At 47.7% G+C, this 23992-nt stretch overlaps 1 protein-coding gene across 1 annotated transcript in view; it reads right to left on the reverse strand.

Moving 5' to 3' along the window:
• SMO (smoothened, frizzled class receptor) overlaps positions 1 to 23992 on the reverse strand; it is a 174989-nt gene that overhangs the window by 105998 nt on the left and 44999 nt on the right. The window contains exons 5-6 of the mRNA XM_078677665.1: positions 10267 to 10486; positions 9374 to 9497 (exon numbers count right to left, since the gene is read on the reverse strand). Coding sequence (XP_078533791.1) covers positions 9374 to 9497; positions 10267 to 10486 — 344 coding nt within the window. The remainder of the gene's footprint in view (positions 1 to 9373; positions 9498 to 10266; positions 10487 to 23992) is intronic.

Here is a 23992-nt window from a genome sequence, read left to right on the forward strand (position 1 = left end):
TAGGGATTTTTAAGAAGGAAGTGGCCTTTCGGTACTGGGCGATATTGGAAATGGAAGATGGACCATTTGTTCTACCAGAGACCCTGTGGATGGACAGCTTGCCAAGGATCGCGACAGAAAATCAATGGCAAGTAACAATGTCTATGCTTTATAGTATTGTCAAACCTGCAAACCTAAGGCGAAATCTTTTGTTTACTATCCACAGGGCATATTGGTCTCCTTAAAGACTTTCCAAATTTAAAGCTGGCGGAATTGTTGGGTGTCCGAAATGTAAAGCCCCAAATGTGGATGACTTGCACATGTTCGTTTCTTGTCCAAATATTATCCAATTCTGGCTGGATGTAAGTAATTCCCTATCCAAATCTTTGAACCAACATATTGAGGTAAGCCCTGAATTAATTATTACAGGAAGATATGATTTATTTATTTTTATTTATTTTTGTGTTTTGTAGAGCGCCTGGTGACCCGAAGGCATCCCCGCGCTATCGAGTTGTGAGATCCTAGAGAGGAAGACCGAGGGGACTATTTAGGGAAGAGGAAGGTTTTAAGTTTTTTCCGGAAGTGTGGGAGACAAGGTTCCAGACGCAAGTTGCGAGGGAGAGCGTTCCATTTTGCGGAGGCATTGACCGAGAAGCGGCGGCCACCAGTACGCGACTTCTTGAATTTAGGAACTATGGCCAGGTGTTCGCTGTCAGAGCGGAGATTTCTGGGGGCTTTGTAGGGGATGATCAGGTTTTTAAGGGCAGCTGGACCAGCCCCGTTTATAAGTTTATGCGTGGTGCACAGGGCCTTGAACTCTACACGCTGGCGCACAGGGAGCCAGTGCAGAGCTTTGAGGGCCGGCTTGGTCGAGGCTCTGGGCGGGAGGTTCAGAATGAGCCTTGCCGCGGCGTTCTGAGCACGTTGGAGCTTGGCCAAGGTGAAATCAGGAGCTCCAAGGTAGGCGGCGTTCCCATAGTCAAGCCGGGCAAGTATCAGCCCCTGGACCAATAGTTTCCTTGATGGGGGGGGAAGGAGTGGGAGAATCTTACGGATTGACCTCATGAGGCCAAAGCACGTTCCAGCGGTCTTTGCTGCCTGGGTCTTCGTGGAGAGGTCCTGCTCCAGCCAGAAACCTAGTGTTTTAATTTCTTTCTTTGGCGTAGGGATGTTCCCAAAGGCCTCCGGCCACACTGATAGGGGGATGGAAGACCATTTGTTGCCTAGGAGCATGATTTCGGTTTTCGCACCGTTGAGCATAAGGGAGGATTCGCACATCCAGGTGTGGATATCCTGCAGACAGTTCAAAAGATTATCTGGGTGCTTGTCAAGGTGCGAAAGAGAGACGACGAGTTGTGTGTCGTCAGCATAGTTTACTATTTTAATCCCGTAAGGGGTCACGACATCTTCCAAGGGGGCCATGTAAACATTAAACAGGGTGGGACTAAGCGAGGACCCCTGGGGAACTCCACACGTGAGGGGGAAGGGGTCAGAGCGAAAATTGCCGTCCCACACCTGAAATGACCGTCCGGCTAGAAAGGATTCAATCCATGTATATGCTGTTCCCCCAATTCCTGCCCTGGCCAGGCGATGGAGTAGGACACGGTGGTCCACCGTGTCGAAGGCGGCACTGAGATCCAGGAGGATCACTGCCACTGATCCTCCTGAATCCAGGATACATCTGGCCTCCTCGATGACGGAGAGGAGGGCAGTGTCCGTGCCCTGGCCCGGCCGAAATCCTGTTTGAGACTGCCGCAGAATTTTGTTGGTCTCAAGGAATTGGGAAAGTTGTACGTTAGCCAATTTCTCAGCCATCTTACTGATACAGGGAAGGAGCGAAATGGGTCTGTAATTAGCCATGTCGCCCGGGTCTGCTTGAGGTTTTTTCAACAGGGCCTTGACGACAGCGCTCTTCCAGTTGGAAGGGACCGAGCCTTGCTGAAAGGAGGTGTTAATAAGATCCCTGATGGTGGGGGATATGCTTGGTGACACAGTTTTTAGGAGTCTGACAGGGGCCGGGTCAAGGGGGGAACCACTTTTCAATTTGGCCATCGTGGCGGTGACCTCTGTGAGGGAGACTGTTCTAAAAGAGATCAACCGCGGGCTGTTAGTGCAGGTGTCAGTATCATCCTGTAAGAGCGGGCTGATTGGGGGGAGGGAATCCAAGATCCGCGAAATTTTGGAATTGAAGTAAGCCGCTAGGTCCTTGCTTCTATCCGGGGGATGGGGAAGAACAGCCGATGTTGTAGGAATGTTAAGTAGTTCCTTGACTATAAGGTAAGATTCTTTAGCAGAATTAGTCGCATTTTTTATTCTATTGTCATAGAATGTGGCCTTAGCTAGTTTGATGGCTGATTTGTATCTTTTTACCGAGCTATTGTAAGTCTCCTTGTCACTATGGAGCCAGTCTTTGCTCCACTGCCTCTCAGCCTTTTTACACTCTCTGCGAAGGTCACGAAGTTCCGAGGTGTACCATAGGGCATGGCCCTTTATCCTGTTTTTGACCTCACGATTTTTTTTGAGGGATAATACTGTCAAGGGAGGAGGATATCCAATCTCTTAGTTGGGTGTCAGCCTCGGACGGGTCCTCCACGAGGCTAGGGGTGGAGGAGTCCAGTGCTTTAGCCCAATCCTCCGATGAGAGTCTGGCCCACGGTCTATCTCTGGTAAAGATAGGGGGTTTGTGTAGTTTCTTGTAAGTCCCCGGAAGGTGGAGTGTGACCAAGAAGTGGTCCGTCCAAGGGAGAGGAAGGGAGTCAATGTGTTGAAGGGAGGGGATGTTGGAAAACACCGGGTCGAGTAGGTGCCCTTTTATGTGTGTTGGGCCGGTGTTAGCAAGGAGGAGGCCATGAGCCGCCAGATCGCGGATAAGGTCAGCTGCTCCTGTATCCAGGGGGTCGTTGAAATGGATATTTAGGTCTCCTGTTATTAGGAAGTTCGATGTTAGATGGGCCGAGGACGAGATAGTGTCCAGAAGAGAAGTTACAAAGGGAGCAGAGTAACCGGGAGGCCGGTAGACCAAAAGGCCAGATAGGGAGCTGGTCGAAGTTAACTGGATAGTAAAGAGGCAGCTCTCTGATTCCCGATTCGCAATCTCATTAATTCGACAGACAAGGTGGTCCCTGTGGAGGATGGCTAATCCACCTCCTCTACCTGAGGGGCGTGGTTGAGACATGATGAGGAAGCCCGGGGGCAGGGCCAGTACTATGTCCGAATTTGAGTGCTCAGTGATCCATGTTTCTGTCAGAAAAAATATGTCCAGGTTGAGATCGATTATGAGATGATTAATAAGCAGGGCGTGCTTGGGGAGCGATCTGCAGTTGAGAGTCGCAATTTTGAGGGCCGGAGGTGGAACCGGGGATTTTGATAGACATAACTTGCCCGGTTTGCAGATGTTACAGCTAGAGTAGGCAACATTAGGGTCCTGCATGCCATGACATGTGTTATTTTTACTGGTCCTTAGGCTAAGGAGCTCTCTACGAGAGTAGCTTACCTTTGTACTGACAGGGACGGGCATAGCATCTGGCCCAGGGCCCGGTCGTGCGCGGACGGGCGCAGACGGGCTTGCCTTAGGCGCGCCTTCGGCGCGCAAACGGCGCTCCCGCTGCGCTCGTCCGCTGCGCTGGTATGACCGGCACATTTGTTGTCTCTGGGGTGGGCGTGGCCTCGGAGTGGGCGTGGCTATCGCCTTGGGAGTTTCCTGCTACAGCGCGGGGACGCTGTGACAGGGGGTCGGAGAGAGAGGTAAGAGCGCGTTAAGGTCGGCGCTTTCCAGCAAGTGTGCACGGTGCTTTTAAAGGTTAAAACACAAAAGAATTAGTGCAATTTTAAAACAGAGATTAAAACACAGTCCTCCGGCTTTCCGCCTCAGAGGATCAACGATGAAAGAGAACCGCTTTCAGTCAGCGTTTTTGTGGTCTCTGGGGTGGGCGTGGCCTCGGAGTGGGCGTGGCTATCGCCTTGGGCGTTTCCTGCTACAGCGCGGGGACGCTGTGACAGGGGGTCGGAGAGAGAGGTAAGAGCGCGTTAAGGTCGGCGCTTTCCAGCAAGTGTGCACGGGGCTTTTAAAGGTTAAAACACAAAAGAATTAGTGCAATTTTAAAACAGAGATTAAAACACAGTCCTCCGGCTTTCCGCCTCAGAGGATCAACGATGAAAGAGAACCGCTTTCAGTCAGCGTTTTTGTGGTCTCTGGGGTGGGCGTGGCCTCGGAGTGGGCGTGGCTATCGCCTTGGGCGTTTCCTGCTACAGCGCGGGGACGCTGTGACAGGGGGTCGGAGAGAGAGGTAAGAGCGCGTTAAGGTCGGCGCTTTCCAGCAAGTGTGCACGGTGCTTTTAAAGGTTAAAACACAAAAGAATTAGTGCAATTTTAAAACAGAGATTAAAACACAGTCCTCCGGCTTTCCGCCTCAGAGGATCAACGATGAAAGAGAACCGCTTTCAGTCAGCGTTTTTGTGGTCTCTGGGGTGGGCGTGGCCTCGGAGTGGGCGTGGCTATCGCCTTGGGCGTTTCCTGCTACAGCGCGGGGACGCTGTGACAGGGGGTCGGAGAGAGAGGTAAGAGCGCGTTAAGGTCGGCGCTTTCCAGCAAGTGTGCACGGTGCTTTTAAAGGTTAAAACACAAAAGAATTAGTGCAATTTTAAAACAGAGATTAAAACACAGTCCTCCGGCTTTCCGCCTCAGAGGATCAACGATGAAAGAGAACCGCTTTCAGTCAGCGTTTTTGTGGTCTCTGGGGTGGGCGTGGCCTCGGAGTGGGCGTGGCTATCGCCTTGGGCGTTTCCTGCTACAGCGCGGGGACGCTGTGACAGGGGGTCGGAGAGAGAGGTAAGAGCGCGTTAAGGTCGGCGCTTTCCAGCAAGTGTGCACGGTGCTTTTAAAGGTTAAAACATAAAAGAATTAGTGCAATTTTAAAACAGAGATTAAAACACAGTCCCCTGGCTTTCCGCCTCAGAGGATCAACGATGAAAGAGAACCGCTTTCAGTCAGCGTTTTTGTGGTCTCTGGGGTGGGCGTGGCCTCGGAGTGGGCGTGGCTATCGCCTTGGGCGTTTCCTGCTACAGCGCGGGGACGCTGTGACAGGGGGTCGGAGAGAGAGAGGTAAGAGCGCGTTAAGGTCGGCGCTTTCCAGCAAGTGTGCACGGTGCTTTTAAAGGTTAAAACACAAAAGAATTAGTGCAATTTTAAAACAGAGATTAAAACACAAAACAAAACATGAATAATAATGTTAGACTCACTTTTTATGCTATGTTGCTAGCGCGTAGAGAGATATGTAAGTTATGGGTCTCACCACTCAGCCCTAATTTAATGGATTGGATTTTAGCCATGAGGTATATGGCTAAGCTTGATATTGCAGATCATTCTAAGAGAAACCGAGGATTTTGGGTACCCTTCCTTCTATGTTTTGGTTGAATAATTTTTGCTATGATTTCCGATGATTAAGCCCGTGCCTATCTCGCTGGATTATGGTATTCCAGGACGGAAAATAGAGCAGGAGGAAGACACACTTGTTGAGTCAGGAGGCCAAGAAGGATCGTTTAGAGAAAGGCCGGATTCAAAAATAGGTGATGTCTATGCCTCACCACTCTAAATCCAGCTTATGAGATAAAAAGCCCAGTGGTAGCTCCAGATAGAAGTTATGGGTGGCGAGGTGGCAAATGAGGGAATAAGAGAAAAATAAATAAATAAATAAATAAATAATAGTGATGTTGTGGTGCCCCTGAGTGATGCTGTGGTGGTGCGGAGTGATGCTGTATGCTATGCTATGTTTTGTTTTGTTATCCTATCTTCTGTTTTGTTATGCTATGTTTTGCTATGCTATGCTTTGCTATGCTATGCTTTGTTATGCTATGCTATGTTATGCTATGCTATGTTTTGTTATGAAATGCTTTGTTATGCTATGCTATGCATTGTTATGCTATGTTTTGTTATGCTAAGCTTTGTTTTGTTATGCTATGCTATATTGTTGTGTTTTGTTATGCTATGCTAAGTTTGGTTGTGTTTTGTTATGCCATGCTATGTTTTGTTATGCTATGCTATGCTTTGTTGTGTTTTGTTATGTATGCTATGTTTTGTTGTGTTTTGTTATGCTATGCTATGCTTTGTTTTATGTTATGTTATGCTATGTTTTGTTATGTTATGTTTTGTTCTGCTATGTTTTGTTATGCTATGCTATGTTTTGTTCTACTATGGTTTGTTTTGCTATGCTTTGTTATGTTATGCTATGCCTTGTTTTGTTATGCTATGTTTTGTTATGCTATGTTTTGTTGTGTTTTGCTATGCTATGTTTTGTTATGCTATGCTATGCTATGCTTTGTTTTGCTATGCTATGCTATGCTTTGTTATGCTATGCTGGTGAGGGTGTGTGAGGGTGGCTGAGGGGGTGTGAGGGTGAGGGGGTGTGAGAGTGAGGGGAGTGAGGGTGAGGGTGTGTGAGGGTGTGTGAGGGTGAGAGGGTGCGAGAGTGAGGGTGTGTGAGGGTGAGGAAGGTGTGTGAGGGTGAGAGGGGGTGAGGGTGTGTGAGGGTGAGAGGGGGTGAGGGTGTGTGAGGGTGCGTGAAGGGGTGAGGGTGTGTGTGGGTGAGGGTGTGAGGGTTTGTGAGGGGGTGTGAGGGTCAGTGAGGGGGTGTGAGGGTGAGTGGGTGTGAGAGTGAGGGTGAGTGAGGGTGTGTGAGGGTGTGTGAGGGTGAGGGAGGGTGATTGAGGGTGTGTGAGGGTGAGGGGTGTGAGGGTGTGAGGGTGAGGGGTGTGAGGGTGGGGGTGTGGGGGGTGTGAGGGTGGGGGTGTGGGGGGGTGAGGGTGAGGGGTGTGAGGGTGAAGGTGTGTGAGGGTGAGGGGTGTGAGGGTGAGGGTGTGTGAGGGTGAGGGGTGTGTGAGGGTGAGAGGTGTGTGAGGGTGAGTGAGGAGGTGAGGGAGTGAGGGTGAGGGATTAACAGAGACAAGAGAGACGACTGAGAGATAAGGTGCAAAAGAAGTTTAACTACTGAGAAAGAAGTGAGAGAACGAGAAATGCAAGAAAGGAAAGAGAAGTGGAACTAGGAGCGAGCCGTGGGAGGGGAAAGAGGAGAATGTGTGAGGCAAACAGCAAGTACGAAAGAGAGGTGGAAGAGGAGAGTAAGTGTAGAAAGGAGAGAAGAGATAGTGAGAACAGAAAGGAGAGAAGAGATAGTGAGAAGAAAATAAACAGAGCAAGAGAGAGAAGTGAAACCAGAGGATGGAAAAGAAATGTGAAGAGAGACACATAGACGACATGCTGTGGAGAATAGGATAGAGAGAGAAAGAGAGGGAAATGAGAGAATTGGAAAGTCAGGGGCGGGGAGACGGCAGGCAGATAGAGAAACGACCAGTGGGTAGGTAATAGGGAAAGAGAGACAAGGAGAGGGGACAACAGCGATGAAGGAAGGGGAAGACAGTGGGGAAGGGAGTCGGAGATGAAGAATATGGAGGAAACAGTTATAATGGGATAACGGGGGAGCGAAAGCAAAGCTGCTGTGCCCCAGGACACTTCTCAAAATGAACTTTTCTTTCCCTTCGACTCACGTTAGGCCATACATTTGTGTGGTTTGCTTATTTGGGATGGCATCTGGAGCACGTGTCCCTCTTGCTCACTGTGAGAAATCTGTTGCTGGAACTGTTTCAGATGCATTACATTTCAAGAGAGGGCAGGATTTCGCTCAGGGTGTATTTTTTGGTGTATGGAATATTCATTTGGCACGTGCAAGTCATTTTGAAACTTTCCTACAATATATTACTTTAGTCATAAATTGTTCAATTTGACAAAAAAAATCCAAAATTGCTGGTTTGGGGCATTTTCTGTCTGTTCCGGGCAATTTCGACCTTTCAGCATGATTAGCATGTTAGTGAGAAACACTGATTCAGTACTGTGCCCGACATCCAGAATTTTTGCTGTAAAACGTGCCATTCAGAGTATGCAACTCATTTTTCATTAGACTCATTTCCCATCTCTACCAAAATTAAAACTACTTACAAGCAGATTGAAAATGGGGTTTTATCACCTTAGGCGCACAACAAGTGAGTGCGCGTTAAGGAAAACCCCTTGCAGGACACCTATTCTCAGCGCTTTCATTGGAACCATAAATAAGATTGCTAGGAAACACTGTCCAGAGTACTTGTTTTTTCTTGAAAAGTGTTGGTACGCTCCAATTAAATGTACTGAAGTATTGAGAAGTGCAGGTTATCAGAGCACCTAATGCACATTTAAATGACTCCGCTCCGGAGCCGACTATGGAGCCAAGGAAGCAGCTGGGTCCAGCGGGGTGTATGAGCTTTTCTGTGTATAACTTGTGTAAAACGTGTGCTGCCCCAAGTTGCAAGTGCACACAGAGCCTGATCGCCGCCTTGTATCTGTAAAGTATAGAACGCTGTGCCTCCTCCTGCGGTGTGTGCACGTCTCTCATGGTGCTTGCTGATGGCGGCTGGCCTGGTTTGCGGTTTTAAGAGCAGGGCATTCCATGCATCAAGTGGGTCTTGAGAAGTGTTGGTAGGCTCCAATTAAATGTACTGAAGTATCGAAAATCGGCCGTGAAAGGAGCAGGAACTTGTGTAAAACGTGTGCTGCCTCAAGTTGCGAGTGCACACAGAGCCTGATCGCCGCCTTGTATCTGTAAAGTATAGAACGCTGTGCCTGCCCCTGCGGTGTGTGTACGTCTCTCATGGTGCTTGCTGATGGCGGCTGGCCTGGTTTGCGGTTTTAAGAGCAGGGCATTCCATGCATCAAGTGGGTCTTGAGAAGTGTTGGTACGCTCCAATTAAATGTACTGAAGTATCGAAAATCGGCCTCGAAAGGAGCAGGGGAGTGAGCGAGTGGGAGGGAAGCGCTGGCGACAGGGGGCTGGGGAGGGGATCCCTTTGAAGTCTGATGCCAAGGCTTGAGCATATGGGGTAGGCATATGGGGGAAGCGCTGGCGACGGGGCGGGGGAGAGCATTCCTTTGAAGTGTGAAGCTCTCGGCATTGCTGTGGCGGGTCTGATGCGAGGCGGCTCGGGAAGCAAACGGCAAGCGCGTGCACGGGCACATGCACTCGGCGTAATCCGCCTGGTTCAGCTTTCCTGTTTCCACCTCTATATGTCTCGACATCTGCAATGCGCAAGCGCATTGGCAAAGGTCGAGACCTAAAAAGGCCTATGCCTGCTTCTGTGCTTTCCCCTCTCTCATACCAATAAGCAATTGAGATGATGCACATATGGGACAACCCATCCACAAAATATAACCCCTGACCACGTAATACTTTAAACATTAAATGTACTTAGTGATTACTGAATAAAGACAGTGGTTCAAACAAGAGGAAAAATTGACTTCTTCATTGAGGCCATTTTGGTGGTGATAACAGTCGCCGTAATTTGTAAAAGGTCAGTGATAGGAAAGTAACTGTACCTTTAATTAGGAAATAGCCTCCCACGATCAGCACTACGCCGATAGGAGCCAGAACGAAGCCTGCCCGGTAGCGGTAGTTCTTGTATCCCACGAAGCAGATGCCACTGACAGAATCCCCATCCACCTGTACACAGCAGAAGCAAAGGGTTATTTTCTAATACACTGCATCCGGGGTCACTTTCCTGTTGGAACACCACTGCATTTCTTTCTCGCCCGTCACCTACCCTCCCTTCCAACTCTTGCCTTCATTGAGCTTTGAATTCGGGTTTAACGGTGGAGAATGGCTCAGGCATGGTGCTAATTTTCAATACTATAATGCACGCAAACCACTAGGACATTATCAAATGGGAACATTATCAGCAAACACCCGTGCAAATTATGTTACAGAATTTTTAAGAGCACACATTCTGTCCAAGGTATGCTCAGAGAATTCATGTATTTACCTTCAGGCCTTGGACTTGAGCATTCTATGACAGACCGGAGTCGAGGCCATCCAATGCACAGTAAAAACACATTTGCCCAGTCTTGCATCACTAACATTCACCAACCAATAGAAAGTTTAGAATGTTGCTTTATTTGATTATGTCAGCTTGAGAAATGAGACACATTGTGACATTATTCACCCGATGGCCCCATTTGTCACTGTAGTACTACTAATTCTTGTTTCTATCCATCTTACTATTGGTCTTAAAATAGGGACTGTTCATGTTTTTATCTTATCGTTTCTAACTCATAAAGATATCTTTAAATAAACGTAGAACAACCTAAGCCTAAGAGCTGACTTGGCTTCAAATCTCAAGGAGGGCTCAATAGCTTGGCATGTTTTGATCACTAAGGATAGATCTAGCAGAGTGCATGCTTATGAAGATGGTTTATATGATGAAACTCTGTACCTGAGCAACAGCGAGGATTGCAACCGTGAGGACGAAAGGAATGGACCAGGTGACAAGATGGAAGTAGGAAGTCCTTCCTGACAGCGGCTGGTAGGTGGTGCCAAGCGCCTTGAACGAGGCATGCCAAGCATAGGTCAGCATAACAAACCAGATGACCCCGGACATCAGGGAGTAATAGACGATAACAAAGATGATGACACAGGACAGCGTCTCGTTGGACCTGTGGGGGAACAAATAAAATCATTACTGAACATGGAGGTGACCGATGCCTACATTACAACCCACATACGCCATTCACACACAAGGCAAGAGCATCCGCATTCATCAGTGCTCCTTCACTTGGATTTAGCTGCAGCTTCGTTGTGACAATAACTTTGTAGAATTTTGATGATCCAAGTGTTATCATCTATACTGGTTTTGGCATATACCCACAAACACACATAGGCGCACTGAGCCAGTTTGAGCGCCCAGATACCCAGAGGGGGGACAGTGTGTGCCTTACAAATGCTTGATTGAGCCATGGTGCACCTTTCAAAAGGTGCACCTGGTGCAGACCTGGATAGTGTGCCCTATAATCATGAATGCATTACCACCAGGCCAACTGCAAACTTGCGGCTGCCCTGGGGCCAGCGCACTCAGGGAAAGTCGGAGCAGCTACTTACAAGCTGCTTGCGTTTCAGTGTGGGTGGCAGCTGCCTGCAATTTAAAGAGTGGACAAGTATCCCCCTGCAGGCGAATGCAGTGAGTGACTGCACCCGCTTGCAAGGCGGTGCCTGAGGTGGACCATGGGACATCTAGGCCCCCCCTCTGGATCACTACCCTCAATGGGTGCACTGACAGTGCACCACCTCTTTGCGGTGCATTGTCAGTGAACCTCTTAAGGGCCTGTTTGCTTCTATGTCCACATCCGTAATAGAGCATGGACGCAGAGGAAAAGTGATTCCCTCATTTGCATATGGCCACGGTTCTTGCAAATGAGAGAAGGACCTCTCAAGGTAGCGCTAGCTCTACATGTGCACCAGCTTTATCAGTATTACAGCAGGGACCGCACGTGTCTGCAACTCCTGTAACACGACAGTGCCATGAGTGAGCAAAAAACAGGCACACATAACCATTCACTCCTGGAGCACTGTACGTATTTAGCCTCTGAGACCATATTACACTGGGATGTACTGTCTCAGTGAACTCACATACTTGCACGCCCCTGGTAGCGGCGCACTCAGTGAAATATGGAGTGTCTAATTCTAAATCGCTCTGTGCTTCACAGTGCTGGCGGCAACCCGTCTGCACTTTATAGAGGGGATACCCCTGCAGACAGGTTCGGTGAGTGTTCAAGTTCAAGTTTATTGTTTGATTAATTAAAATCATTACAATACCCCCCTACATAAAATAAATGAACTTCATCTAGACAAACAGCTGAGAGTGATGTTATGCAAGCAATTATCATTGCATCTGTACTCTGATTCCCGTACATTTCAAGTATGTAAAATTGTATTATTATAAAAATCATTCTAAAACTAATTATCAATCAAGTTACAGCAGAAAAGATTAAAAATTGTGTACCATCAAATAAAAATATGGGGATACGTTACATGCAATATCAATTAGAGATCATCCGCTTGCAATAAGCAGCTGTTCACTAGTCTCATGAATTTGACTCCTCTGCAAGACAAGATGCTTGACGAGCCCTCCAGCCATCTTATTACTGCTTGTCTGCTTAAGCGAATGTTCTGGTTGATAAAAATCGCCTTTAGATATTGTCTCCTTTGGGTTAACATGGCTGGACAGGCGGACAGCAAATGGGCCAAAGTTTCCTTTTGGAATCCGCATAAGCGACAACGTTCTGAGTTAAAATCTGTCGCCCATGAGGGGGATAAATCCTTGGCGACGTGCACCCCCATCCTGAACTTTAGAAAGCATGTCTTTAGGTTCGGTGAGTGATGGCAACCACCTGCAGTTGATGTCTGGGGGGCCCATTGGACCCCTTTCAGCCCTCCGGAGGGCTGCCTCAGGGGCATGCTAACAGTGTGCCACCTTTTTGTGGCGTACTGTTCATGCGCCTCCTAACGGCCTGTTTGTCTCTATGCCTGTGTTCATATTGGGACATGGGCACACAGGCAAAGTGATTCCTTCATGTGCATGTGGCCACGCACCCATGCAAATGAGACTCCTCTCTCAAGATAGTGCTGAAGCTACATGCATTTCAGTGCTTTCAGGGGTACAGACAGGGCTGCAGAAGCATCTGCGGCCTCCTCAGTGCTTAATTTGTAAATAAATTGAGTGCCAGGGCCTTCATCAGGAGGCCACTGCAGCCTACACCACCCATTGACCCTGCAGCACTGCCAATGACCGTATTAAACCATCTACTGACCATCTCACTTTACGCCAAGTGTGACAATTCAGACTATTCCAGGCCCCCAGAGCTATAAGATTAGACTGGGCGGCAGGTAAGTCATTTTTAGCATGTATTGAATTAGTAAATAATTGTTGTTGTGGTCTCTCTAAAGCAGACCAACAGCCCACCATGTGGCAGACTGTCATAAGTGCCGGTCCTGCTAATTAAGTGCCGGTACCGAGAACCAGAAACCACCGGCTCAAATTAAGCACTGGAACCCGTTATGTAATACCATGGTGCCCTAGGAGCGCATAAAGAGGGTGCACAGGCCTGTTGAACCCCTGGGCTACAATGATTAATATGGCTCCTCATCTTCTCACTTGAATTACGATTAAGGCTCCTTGCTTTACAGCAATTTTTTTTTTTACATTTCTGTCTATTTATTGTTTAATAATTTTGTCTGTATTTAACCACATTGATTTTGGGCTATGTGAAAAAAATTAAGCGAAAACGAGTATTTTTCTACATTTATTTAACCAGTAAATGTACACTCAGACACAAACACCTGACCAGTTTCAATAATACGACAACCCATAAATGATAAACCAATCCACTGGTGTGAAATATGTGTATATCTACAGCTTTTTAAGCCGCATTACAAAACTTTTTTTTTTGTTTTAACTTCCTTACCTGTAATCCGCACAGCTATTGGCCTGGCAGTCATGACCGACAGCATTTGCAATCACTCAAAAAGCAACAAAATGTATCCATATTTATAAATAAAAACATATTTATAAATTTATAAATGCTTTTTTATAAATAAATACAATATTTATCTGTAAAAATGAGTAAAAACGGAAAACTGGGAGCCTTAATTATGATTTTTGAAGTGCATATTCCAATCTTGATGGTTTGGATCTTAGAACTGCATGAGGTACGTAGGCGTGAGTGCCGGACTGAGTCCCATTCAATCAGTTTTCTTTCTTGAACACTTTGGTGGCCATTAGGATGTGCTGGAGTATATTTCTGGAGAAAAAACAATGTGCTGGCACCCACGGTAATGGCTACATTTAGAAGCAACATTACCATTGCTTTGCGGAGGGACCACAGAAACGGTCATTAGCTGCTCGAAGACCAGAGGGAGGACAAGTTCACATGTTGTCAAAATAGCAACTGAAAGCAACAAGTTTTTAGGAAGAGCACTACTGGGGAGAAACCAAGGAGACCAACCGAAGCAAGTGCATGTTGCATGTAAGAGAACTGATTCATAATCAGGGGATGAGACTGCAACAGTCTCGTATGGGACCCTCCTGGGTGGTGGTGCAGTCTGGGTGAACCAGAGTTAGCACAATCCTGATGTGATCAAGATGGGTGGCCACAAAATCACTGAGTACTTGTCCTAAACCCGAAGAGACGCTCAGACCAGCACTCAGATGGGACCTCTGATGCATCCATTTGCTAGTAACAGTGTGATCTCAGCTTGGTGGGTCGTCATCACAGTCTCTATCCTTACACGCTTGCTTCTTGAAAAACAGGTAAGACCAAACCTTGGGATTTAGTTAATTTTTCAAACAACCTACATAGAATAGAGCTCCTTTTTAGGTCTCGCCTGTCAATGCGCTTGCGCATTGAGCTTGCGAGAATATAGGGGCTTAACAAGAGCTTAACGATCGGGCGATTTGATGCTGTGCCCGTGAAAAGCAAGCTCAATGCGCAAGCGCATTGACCTAAAAAGCGCATGCACATGAAAGCCTGCCATCTGCCGCCAGCAGCTTCACTTGAAAGGGATCCGCTCCGCCCCCTGCTGCAGCAAAGGCTTTCTTCTTCGCACTTTTCACGGCCACCAGGCCCTGTCGCATTTCTCCTCCCCCCTCCCCACAGCAATGCTTTTTTTTTCAATGCTTGTCTTCACCTTGTCTCCCTTTCCCCCTGCTTTCACTCTGGCCATTACTGCTTGCCGCAGCGGGGTAGATTTGCTTTATCAGTATGTCTGGACGCTTTCCCACTGCTGTGCTTAATGTTTATTCAATCCGTAAAGTGGGTTCGGTGTGAATAAAAGTAATTCATAAGCCTTCCTCCGACCTCAAAACTGCTTTAATACGGCCGGGTGCTTTCCGAGAGCTGCGCTTCATGTTTAATTAAACTGATAAGCGGGCACCATGTTAATAAAAGCAAGGCACTCACCCGCTTCCTTCTTCCTCAAAACCACTTTTTTAGTACGGCTGGCACTTTCCAGCGAGTGCGCTTTATGTTTAATTCAGCTTTGAAGCGGGTGCCATGGTTATAAAAGTAAGGCACTCACCCGCTTCTTCTGATGTCAAAACCGCTTTTTAGTACGACTGAGCGCTTTCTGGCAGCTGCACTTTATGTTTAATTAAGCTCTGAAGCAGGCGCCATAGGAGAAACAACGCACACACACGCGCGCAGGAGTCCAGAGAGAGTGTTTCATCAAGACCGCCAGAAATATTGTAAACACCTAACTAATATTGACTTTTAATCCCCCTAAAAAAAAAAAAAAAAAAAAAAAAGGAGTGCCCCCTCTTAATTAAAGTGGGCACCGGGAGGGAGTGCAGCGCGGGGTTGTCGGGGTCGCCGGAGCTAAATGAAGTAGGTCCGCCTTTTGTGTGCATACAAATTGAGTTTACTCTGAGAGCGATTTATTTCCTTAAATTGAAAGGCTCTTTTGAAAGGAGACTTCTCGGCTCTCCCCCCTCCGCCGCGCTCTCTTCCTTCGAGTCACACCAGGCTTGTAATCAGCAACAAAAGCTGACATGAATCAAGGGCGGATTGACAGGGGCTGACAAATAACTGATTGATTGCAAGCGGGCAGCGCTGACAAGTGACAGAGGGGTGGAGATAAAAAAACAAGCATTGAAAATGCAATAGGTCTCGCTTTTGATTAAGTTAAAGCGATTTGCTTTGCTAATGGTATTGTATAGCAAAGCAAATGGCTTTAACTTAAAGGCGAGACCTATTGCATTTTCAATGCTTTTTTTTGTTTTTGTTACAGGCATGGAGGCTGGCAAGCAGGTGGTGCCAGAGTACTGTTCATTGCGACAGTGAAACCAGATAATATGAAAGTACCCGTGGTACTCCTTTCCACTCAGCAATTCCCCAATAATTATAGCGTGATTCAGAGTGGGATACATACAAGCAAGGGTTGGGCAAACTACACTTCCTGAGTCAAATGTTAGGACTTAATTATCGCACCAACTATCGCCAGAGTTTTTATCCTTTATGAACTGTGATGTCTTTTTCCTTTGAATGCTCTTATTGTAATGCAATGGTTTTAATTAACTTATGCAAATAAATTCAAAATTAAATTCCTGTATTATTAGTTTACTTATGGGAGACTGTTTGAACGTACGTATTCTTTTTATATTAACCTTAACGCATTCATCCTCATAACAACAATAAAGAATCGCTCTATAGGATGAAAATAATAAAGATTTAAATTCTTGATTATGGATTGTGTCTATCAGTTTTTCTTTCCTCGTTATTTTCAAAGCGATCACCTTGATTATGGTTGCACAATTCTTCGTGATGCTGTTTGCATTAATCCATATATTGCTTTTGCACTGTGTATGGATTAACACACATAACATCGCCATAACCAAACAATACTGGCGAATACACACTCCCCAGAGTAAACTTTAGAAACAGGCCTTGAATCGCTCAGGTGGGCTGAGCCTCACAGGGTTCAGCCGTGAATTCTCTGCAGATAGGGAGGTGTAGCTCGGCTGGTCATTTCTTATGTTATGTTATGTTACCAACTTTTGTACTGCGCACAGCTGCCCCAGCTAAGGGGCGTCCTGGCGCATGGCAAGTAATAAGCAACACCTACAGGGAACATAACAGAGAAAGACAAAGGAAATTTAATCAAACAAAAAAAAGTTTTTAGAGCTTTACAAAAAGCCAAAAGATCAGAAAACAGTCGCATGTCAACAGGGAGAGAGTTCCAAAGTTCAGCCGCTCTGACCCGAAAGGAGCGGCCACCTACCCGGCACAACCTGTATCGGGGGATCACTGTAAGAGCTTGCCTTAAAGATCTTAAAGACCGGGCAGGCACATACCAGGATAGAAGGTTCACAAGAATTTGAGGGCTCCCACCCCTCAAAATCTTGAATGCCAGACACAGCACTTTAAACTGGATTCTTGACCTGATAGGCAGCCAGTGTAGTGATCTCAAGGTGCCGGAAACGGAACATGATCGGGGTAGGCCAACAATAGCTCTCGCCGCGGCATTCTGGACACGTTGGAGGCGGGTAACCTCCGCCACATTAGCCCCTAAGAGGAGCTAGCTGGCATAGTCCAGACGAGATAACACTGTGGACTGGACTATCAGCTGCCTGGTGCGATGGTCAAAGAACTTCAAAACGGGACGCAGTGACCGTAGTATACCAAAGCAGCAGGCCGCAGTTCTCTTCGTATGGCTCACGAAACTGAGGGAGGGATCCATCCATACTCCAAGGTTCTTCAGCTCTGTGACCGGGATGGGGGCCGGCCCCAATTCTGCTGGCCACCATCTGTCTCCCCATAGTTCCGACCTCCTACCGACGATCATGATCTCAGTTTTCTTTGCGTTGAGCTGGAGACAGTGGTTCTTCATCCAGCACGCCACCGCCCTGAGTCCGCTCTGAAACCTAGGGGCGTCCCGGTCCGCATCCCCGCTGATCGTAACCGCTAGCTGAGTGTCGTCGGCATATGAGACCATGGTCATGCCCCATTGCTTGACGACCTCAGCCAGCGGTCTCACGTAGAGATTGAACAACGTGGGACTCAGCGAGGAGCCTTGCGGCACCCCCTGTTTCAGAGGATGGAATTGGGACTGGAACGGTGGGGTGGCAACGCTAAAGAAACGATCGTCTAAGAAGGACCGGAACTACTGGAGGGCCAGACCACTCAGCCCAATCTCCTCCAGGCGATGCAATAAGATGGGATGCGAGACGGTGTCAAACGTGGCGCTCAGATCTAATAACACGAGCGCCGCTGTCTGCCCCGCATCCATCACCATGCGAAGATGTTCAGCCATGGAGAGAAGGGCGGTCTCCGTGCTATGCCCCGCACGGAACCCGTTCTGAGTGGGATCCAAGATGTTAGCATGGATGAGGTGAGCTGAAAGAACCTTGTTAACATGAGCCTCCAATACTTTGGTCGGCCACGGGAGCAAGGAGATAGGCCGGTAATTTTCAAGTTTCTCCGGATCCAGGGAGGGTTTCTTCAAGATGGGAGAGACTACCGCCCGCTTCCAGCTAGCGGGTACCGTGCCCGACTCCAACGAGATGTTAATCAAGGAGTGTACCAAGGCCCGGCCCACAAACGATCGATCTCTAAAAAGAGTCGGTCTGAGCGGATCAGCGGGGGACCCTGATTTAACCTGCTGAGCCAGAAGGTCAAACCCCTCAGGTGTCAGTGGGGGCAGCGTGTGCAAAGAGGTGTCTCCATGGATGTTAATCGGAGACTCAGCTGGTGGCTCTGTATTAGGAAATGTCTTATAGATGTTTTGGACCTTTTCCAAAAAAAACACAGCCAAGGCCTCACAGTGATCAGTCGAGCCAATCGTCGGAATACAGGCTCGCTTTGCTAGAAGATCCTTCATCACTTTAAAGATGGTTTTGGAGGGGTTGGAGCTGACAGCGAATTCAGCAGCGTAGTACGCTGCCCGCGCTCGACAAACAGCCCGATGGTAAGTTTTGACGGAGGCGAGATACAAAGCTTTTTTCCCGTTATCGTACGCCTTCCGCCAAGCCCTCTCCGCTCGCCTACAACTACCCTTGAGTGTTCGTAAGGCGCCATTGTACCACGGACTAGAGTCCCTAGAGCTGATCTTACGAGCGGTGATTGGAATAAGGGTGTCCAGCGCCTTGGAGATCCAGGAGCAAAACCTGTCGTAGCCTGAGTCGGCGGCTACCAGAGGTTCTAAAGGCTCCGCGGCGAGGACACGATGTAAGTCCTCTAGCCGTAATTTGCTCCATTGCCGTCTCGCGACCAGCTTCGCAGGGGGAATAGTAATCATTCCCGGCAAGGGGGTACAGATGGCAACCAAAGAGTGATCCGACCAGCCAAGGGGTGTGACGGCAGTGACAGAAGCGTCTGCCAGGTTTGTGAAAAACGGATCTAAAATATGGCCGCCTATATGAGTAGGCTGCCGAACCAGTTGCACAGCTGAAGGGCCTCTAAGTCAGCAAGAAGACCACCAACCGTAGAGATGTTAGGGTGGTCAAAATGTAAATTAAGGTCTCCCAGGATGGAGAAATTAGGGCAGCCCACCGCCAGAGAGCTAACCACATCAGGGAAGGCAGCTCCAGGGGGGCGATAAACAACCATCCCCGAGAGCGAGAAATGTGGGGAGACCAGAATTTTAAACACCGCACTTTCACACCCTGCAATAGTCAGCCCTGACCAGCTACAAGTGAAGCTGGAAGGCATGGCAAGAGCGATACCCCCACCCCTAGTAGATCTATTAAGGGTAAAGACAGAAAAGTCAGAGGGGAATGCCAAATTGATGATAGCCGCATCGTCGTCCTTCATCCACGTCTCCGTGATGGCCACGATGTCCGGGGCCTCCTCCTGTATCAGGTCAAACACGGCCTGATGATGCCGCACCAGAGACCTGGCATTGAGACTGAAGATGCGAAGAGCATGCTCAGGGCGATTGCTGTGACGAGCAGCCGCAGGATTATCCTGTATGATCGAAGTTGGACAATCCAACGTCCACCCACCGCAATCACAGTGGTAAGGGCCAACTAAAGGATGTACAGGAGGAAGATTGCAGCTTACAGTCAAGCGTCCTATGTCCCGCAAAGTCTCGCTAGTATACACAAACATGACAGGGAGTGCAGCATCCACACTGGAATACCGCGGGTGCACACTGAGCCCTGCACGCTCGGCACGTCCTTGGCGCGGACGGGCGCAGACGGGCAGGACTCAGGCACGACTCCGGCTAAGCGACGGTGTCCCACTGCGCGTTCCCGCTGCGCGGGAAAGGACGACTTTAAATAGGCGAGACGAATGGCACCACGAGCGAAGAGACTCTCCAAGATGGCGCCCGTGCAAAAAGCTACCCAGCCCAAGGCAAGATGGATTACGGGGGTCACCAGCCTACCCAAGATCGCATTGACGAGGAGGAGACGGTACCGACTGACCCGGCACCTTCAGGTGGCAACAATTAATCGGATTCTCGATTCCTGCCTACCGGTTCCCACTTGGGTGACCCCCGTAATCCAACCCGCTCACCCGGAACCAAGCCATGTTAATTAGATGGTTTGAGAGGCTTGTAACTATTAGGCATTTATGAAATGTCCTGATGATGATCCCTGTGATTTAAATGCGGGATCGAAACGCCGTCGACCATACTCATGTGCCATATATAGTTTGTATACTATGAGCAATGTTTATGTAAAGGCGCATCTGATAATATCTGTTCACATTGTGATTTAAAAGAACAATCTAGCTTTTTGCCTAGAAGCCCTTTCTGTTCACTTTGAGTATACTAAAGTGTCTATGTGTAATTGAGGTACAGGCTTGTGCCCCACACCGTGATACTGTTGAAGGATATTCTTTCCAAAATTATGTTATGAAATATACATGCTGACCATTGTCCGGCTGGACAAGTCACTGAAATACGGAATCCATTGTGTCTGTATTTATTTACTTGGTTCATCTTGTGTTGCATGGGACCACTGTTGTTTTCAAAAAATATTTTCACTGCTAGGCGCAGATCCTCAGGATTTTATTTATTTATTTGAAAAGTTGTATATAGCGCTGGCTAGACCCGAAGGTATCAGAGCGCTTTACATGAGGAAGAACATAGTTTCAGAACATAGTTACAAAGTTACATCAGTTGCTGGAGCATAGTTACATGAGTTACAAAAGCATAGCATAAATACAGGAGGGAGGGGGTAGGAAATACACCAGGGAGACAAGGAAAAACAGTGTCCGACATCCGGCTTGGTAGGTGACGGCCGAGGGGTGAACCAGAGCCAAACTCCTCTATAGCTGCATAGGACAGTTCCACGGGTCATAGGCAAAGGTTGCTCGGGCACCGCAGTACATACAGAAGGGTCTAGATTCCACCTAGGGGGGGATCATCAAAAACGTCCATCGTGAGCGCCGGACACGGTGTGCGGAGCTGGGCTCCGAGCGGTAGTAGGATAATTTCCAATACTCTGCTGTGTGTGACTCCCTTGTCGCTGTGGTCTCTCTCGGAGGGGTCTCTAAAACTCCAGAGCACAGATGCTGGAGCGCTCCTCAACAGGGGGAGAAGGGGAGCCTTGGTGAAGGGCCCATTCATGGCAGCCATCTTAGGGACAGTCGAGCTGGTAGAGAAAGACACTCACTGCAGTGGGGGGAATTGAGAGTTGGGTCGCTGGTACAGAAGCCAGGGAGACTGCTGGCCCAATGCAGCAAATATTGAAGGTAGCAGGTAGAGACCAGTACATTAACATGTGTTGGGAACCATTTTGATCATAGCTTATTCAAAAGCAGTTACACTCGCGGACTAAAATGGGTGAGAGAGCAGCTTAAAGCGGGTCAAGGGGCCACAGAGTGAAGAGAGCGCTGTCAAACTTTGGGGGTCCGCAAAAACACAGGAAACAAATATTGCGGTGAGAAGACGGTAGATGCGGATCGAGGGAAATTTTGGCCACCATTTTAAAGTCAGGCAGTTACTGGCAGTATTTCCGGAGGAGTCGCCGCGAGGGGCGAAAAACAGCGCAGAGAAGGTAAAGCCAAAAAGGGTACCTTGATCAGAGGGTTACAAATTGCTTTATTCAGCCGTACAGTGAAGAGAACAGAAGAAGCTCACATCGCTGTGAACAGGAGCGTCTGCCATATTGGAGCTGAAGCGATGATCAAAAACTGCACTTTTTCGGCTCGAAATTATGCCCTGGTAAGAGTGATTTGTCGGCTTGAGTGTCTCCTCCTTCAGGGCTCAATGGATTTCGCACAATCTGCTCCTTGCTAGACCGGGCAGCTCAAATACCACCCCCGTCCCGGCTCTGGAGAGAGAGAGCAGTTGCAACAGGCTCTTTCGAGAATAGGGATGTTTCCTTCTTATTTGGAGTCGCTGCTGTCCGGTGCCTTCTGCTGTTGCCTGATGGCGGTTCGCTCCAGGTACCCTATTGAAAAGTGGTTCCCGGTCAGGGCTGTCCTCTGTGATTTCATTTTGTTGCTGGAGCCAACAACCTTCCCCTCCTCAGCTTGTGTGCAAAAAGCAAAGTGGCTGACTACAAGTCCAGTACTGCATGTAATAACAAGGATCCCCTGTTTCTAAAACAACTTCTAGGGCAGGGTCAAACAGTGTGTGGGTATCTCCCTAGACAATCTGAGCAGTACAAAGATGTGTCATGCAGAGGCCTAGCAAGTAAATTGTCAAACGAACAAAACAAATGCAACAGTACTTGGTTTATTGTATATTTAAAAAAGAATATACATTTATATTAAAAACACATAAGATTAAAAATATGTGTATCTCCAAGATGCAATGCATGAAATCTTCAGTTGTAATATTCAGTAAACATTAAGTGAATATACAAAAAATCATCATTAAAAAAGGTACATTCTTCAAACAGTGCATAATATATTGTTATCAAGGGTGTGGCGAAATTGTGATTAATTCCGACGCGCGTTTCGGCGCTATACCAGCGCCTTCTTCTGGGGAATCGAGCCACAGATTCCTGAGTCTCTAGGAGCAGATAAGAAATAAATTATATGAAACTCTTCTTGTCTTTAAAATGAGAACACAATGATTGATCTGTAAAGGGATAGCGCTGCTTCTTCCTGGTATTCTTTCTTAGGTACTATTTTGGCGAACGCAGATAGAGGATGTTCTTCTGCTTCGTGTTGAAATCTGGAAGAAGTACTTGTCTCCAATCAGGTGGGCTTGGTTTAGGCAATTTCTGGAGGTAATTGCCGACCCGTGGAGATGTGATGTCGAAGTGGGCAGGGTTGCTGTTCATAAAACCAACAGATGATAAAAACCGGGATGGTGTTTCCGTGGATGCGCTTTGTAGTAGCAATATATCATTGCGGCCCGGGCAGCAGTCCACGCTACTACAAAGCGCATCCACGGAAACACCATCCCGGTTTTTATCATCTGTTGGTTTTATGGACAGCAACCCTGCCCACTTCGACATCACATCTCCACGGGTCGGCAATTACCTCCAGAAATTGCCTAAACCAAGCCCACCTGATTGGAGACAAGTACTTCTTCCAGATTTCAACACGAAGCAGAAGAACATCCTCTACCTGCGTTCGCCAAAATAGTACCATATAAAGAATACCAGGAAGAAGCAGCGCTATCCCTTTACAGATCAATCATTGTGTTCTCATTTTAAAGACAAGAAGAGTTTCATATAATTTATTTCTTATCTGCTCCTAGAGACTCAGGAATCTGTGGCTCGATTCCCCAGAAGAAGGCGCTGGTATAGCGCCGAAACGCACGTCGGAATTAATCACAATCTCGCCACACCCTTGATAACATTATATTATGCACTGTTTGAATAATGTACCTTTTTTTAATGATGATTTTTTGTATATTCACTTAATGTTTACTGAATATTACAACTGAAGATTTCATGCATTGCATCTTGGAGATACACAAATTTTTAATCTTATGTGTTTTTAATATAAATTTATATTCTTTTTTAAATATACAATAAACCAAGTACTTTTGCATTTGTTTTGTTCGTTTGACAATTTACTTGCTAGGCCTCTGCATGACACATCTTTGTACTGCTCAGATTGTCTAGGGAGATACCCACACACTACAAGTCCAGTACTGACACTCTCCAGCTGAGGCTGGCTGGCTTCAGCTGCACCCCGTCACTGCTGGTGGGATGTTTTGTCGTAATTGTTGCTGGGATGCTTCGCTCTCAGCGCACTCTTGTTCCTTCACTGGCCCACTTACTGCTACGGCGTTGGTTCATGGGTCCCTTCCATCACAGGACCCCTGGTCTTCTCCTGAACCGCTTCACGCTGACACACTGCTTTTCCTTTATTGTGCACCATTGGCTGCTGTGGTGTTTGATGGCTCTTCTCTGGTGGGGGTAGCGGCGGGGCGGCCTCAGGTTGACACCCAGGACTGGCTATGCTTTGTCGCAAAAAACAGAAGTCTAAGAGAGGGTACTGATGTAGCCTGGCTTCAATGGAGTGGTTCAAACTTCATGCGGCCAAGGGGGAAATGCCATTGCTTTGAAGGGAAGGATTCTAGTCGACGGAGGACCAGGTGCCTTTTATTTTTTTTCCATTCATTGCTGTGGGCTGATTGGCCTGTTTCAACAAAGCTGATCAGCTGGCTTTACCTTTTGGCGCCCTTCCAACTCGGTGTCCCAAGCTCCCCTCAGCTCCCTTCTGGGGCACCTTTGTGTGCATTCTATGTGCTTGGTTCTT

Source organism: Lissotriton helveticus, chromosome 1_1, assembly GCF_964261635.1.
Source record: "Lissotriton helveticus chromosome 1_1, aLisHel1.1, whole genome shotgun sequence".
Lineage (NCBI taxonomy): Eukaryota > Metazoa > Chordata > Amphibia > Caudata > Salamandridae > Lissotriton > Lissotriton helveticus.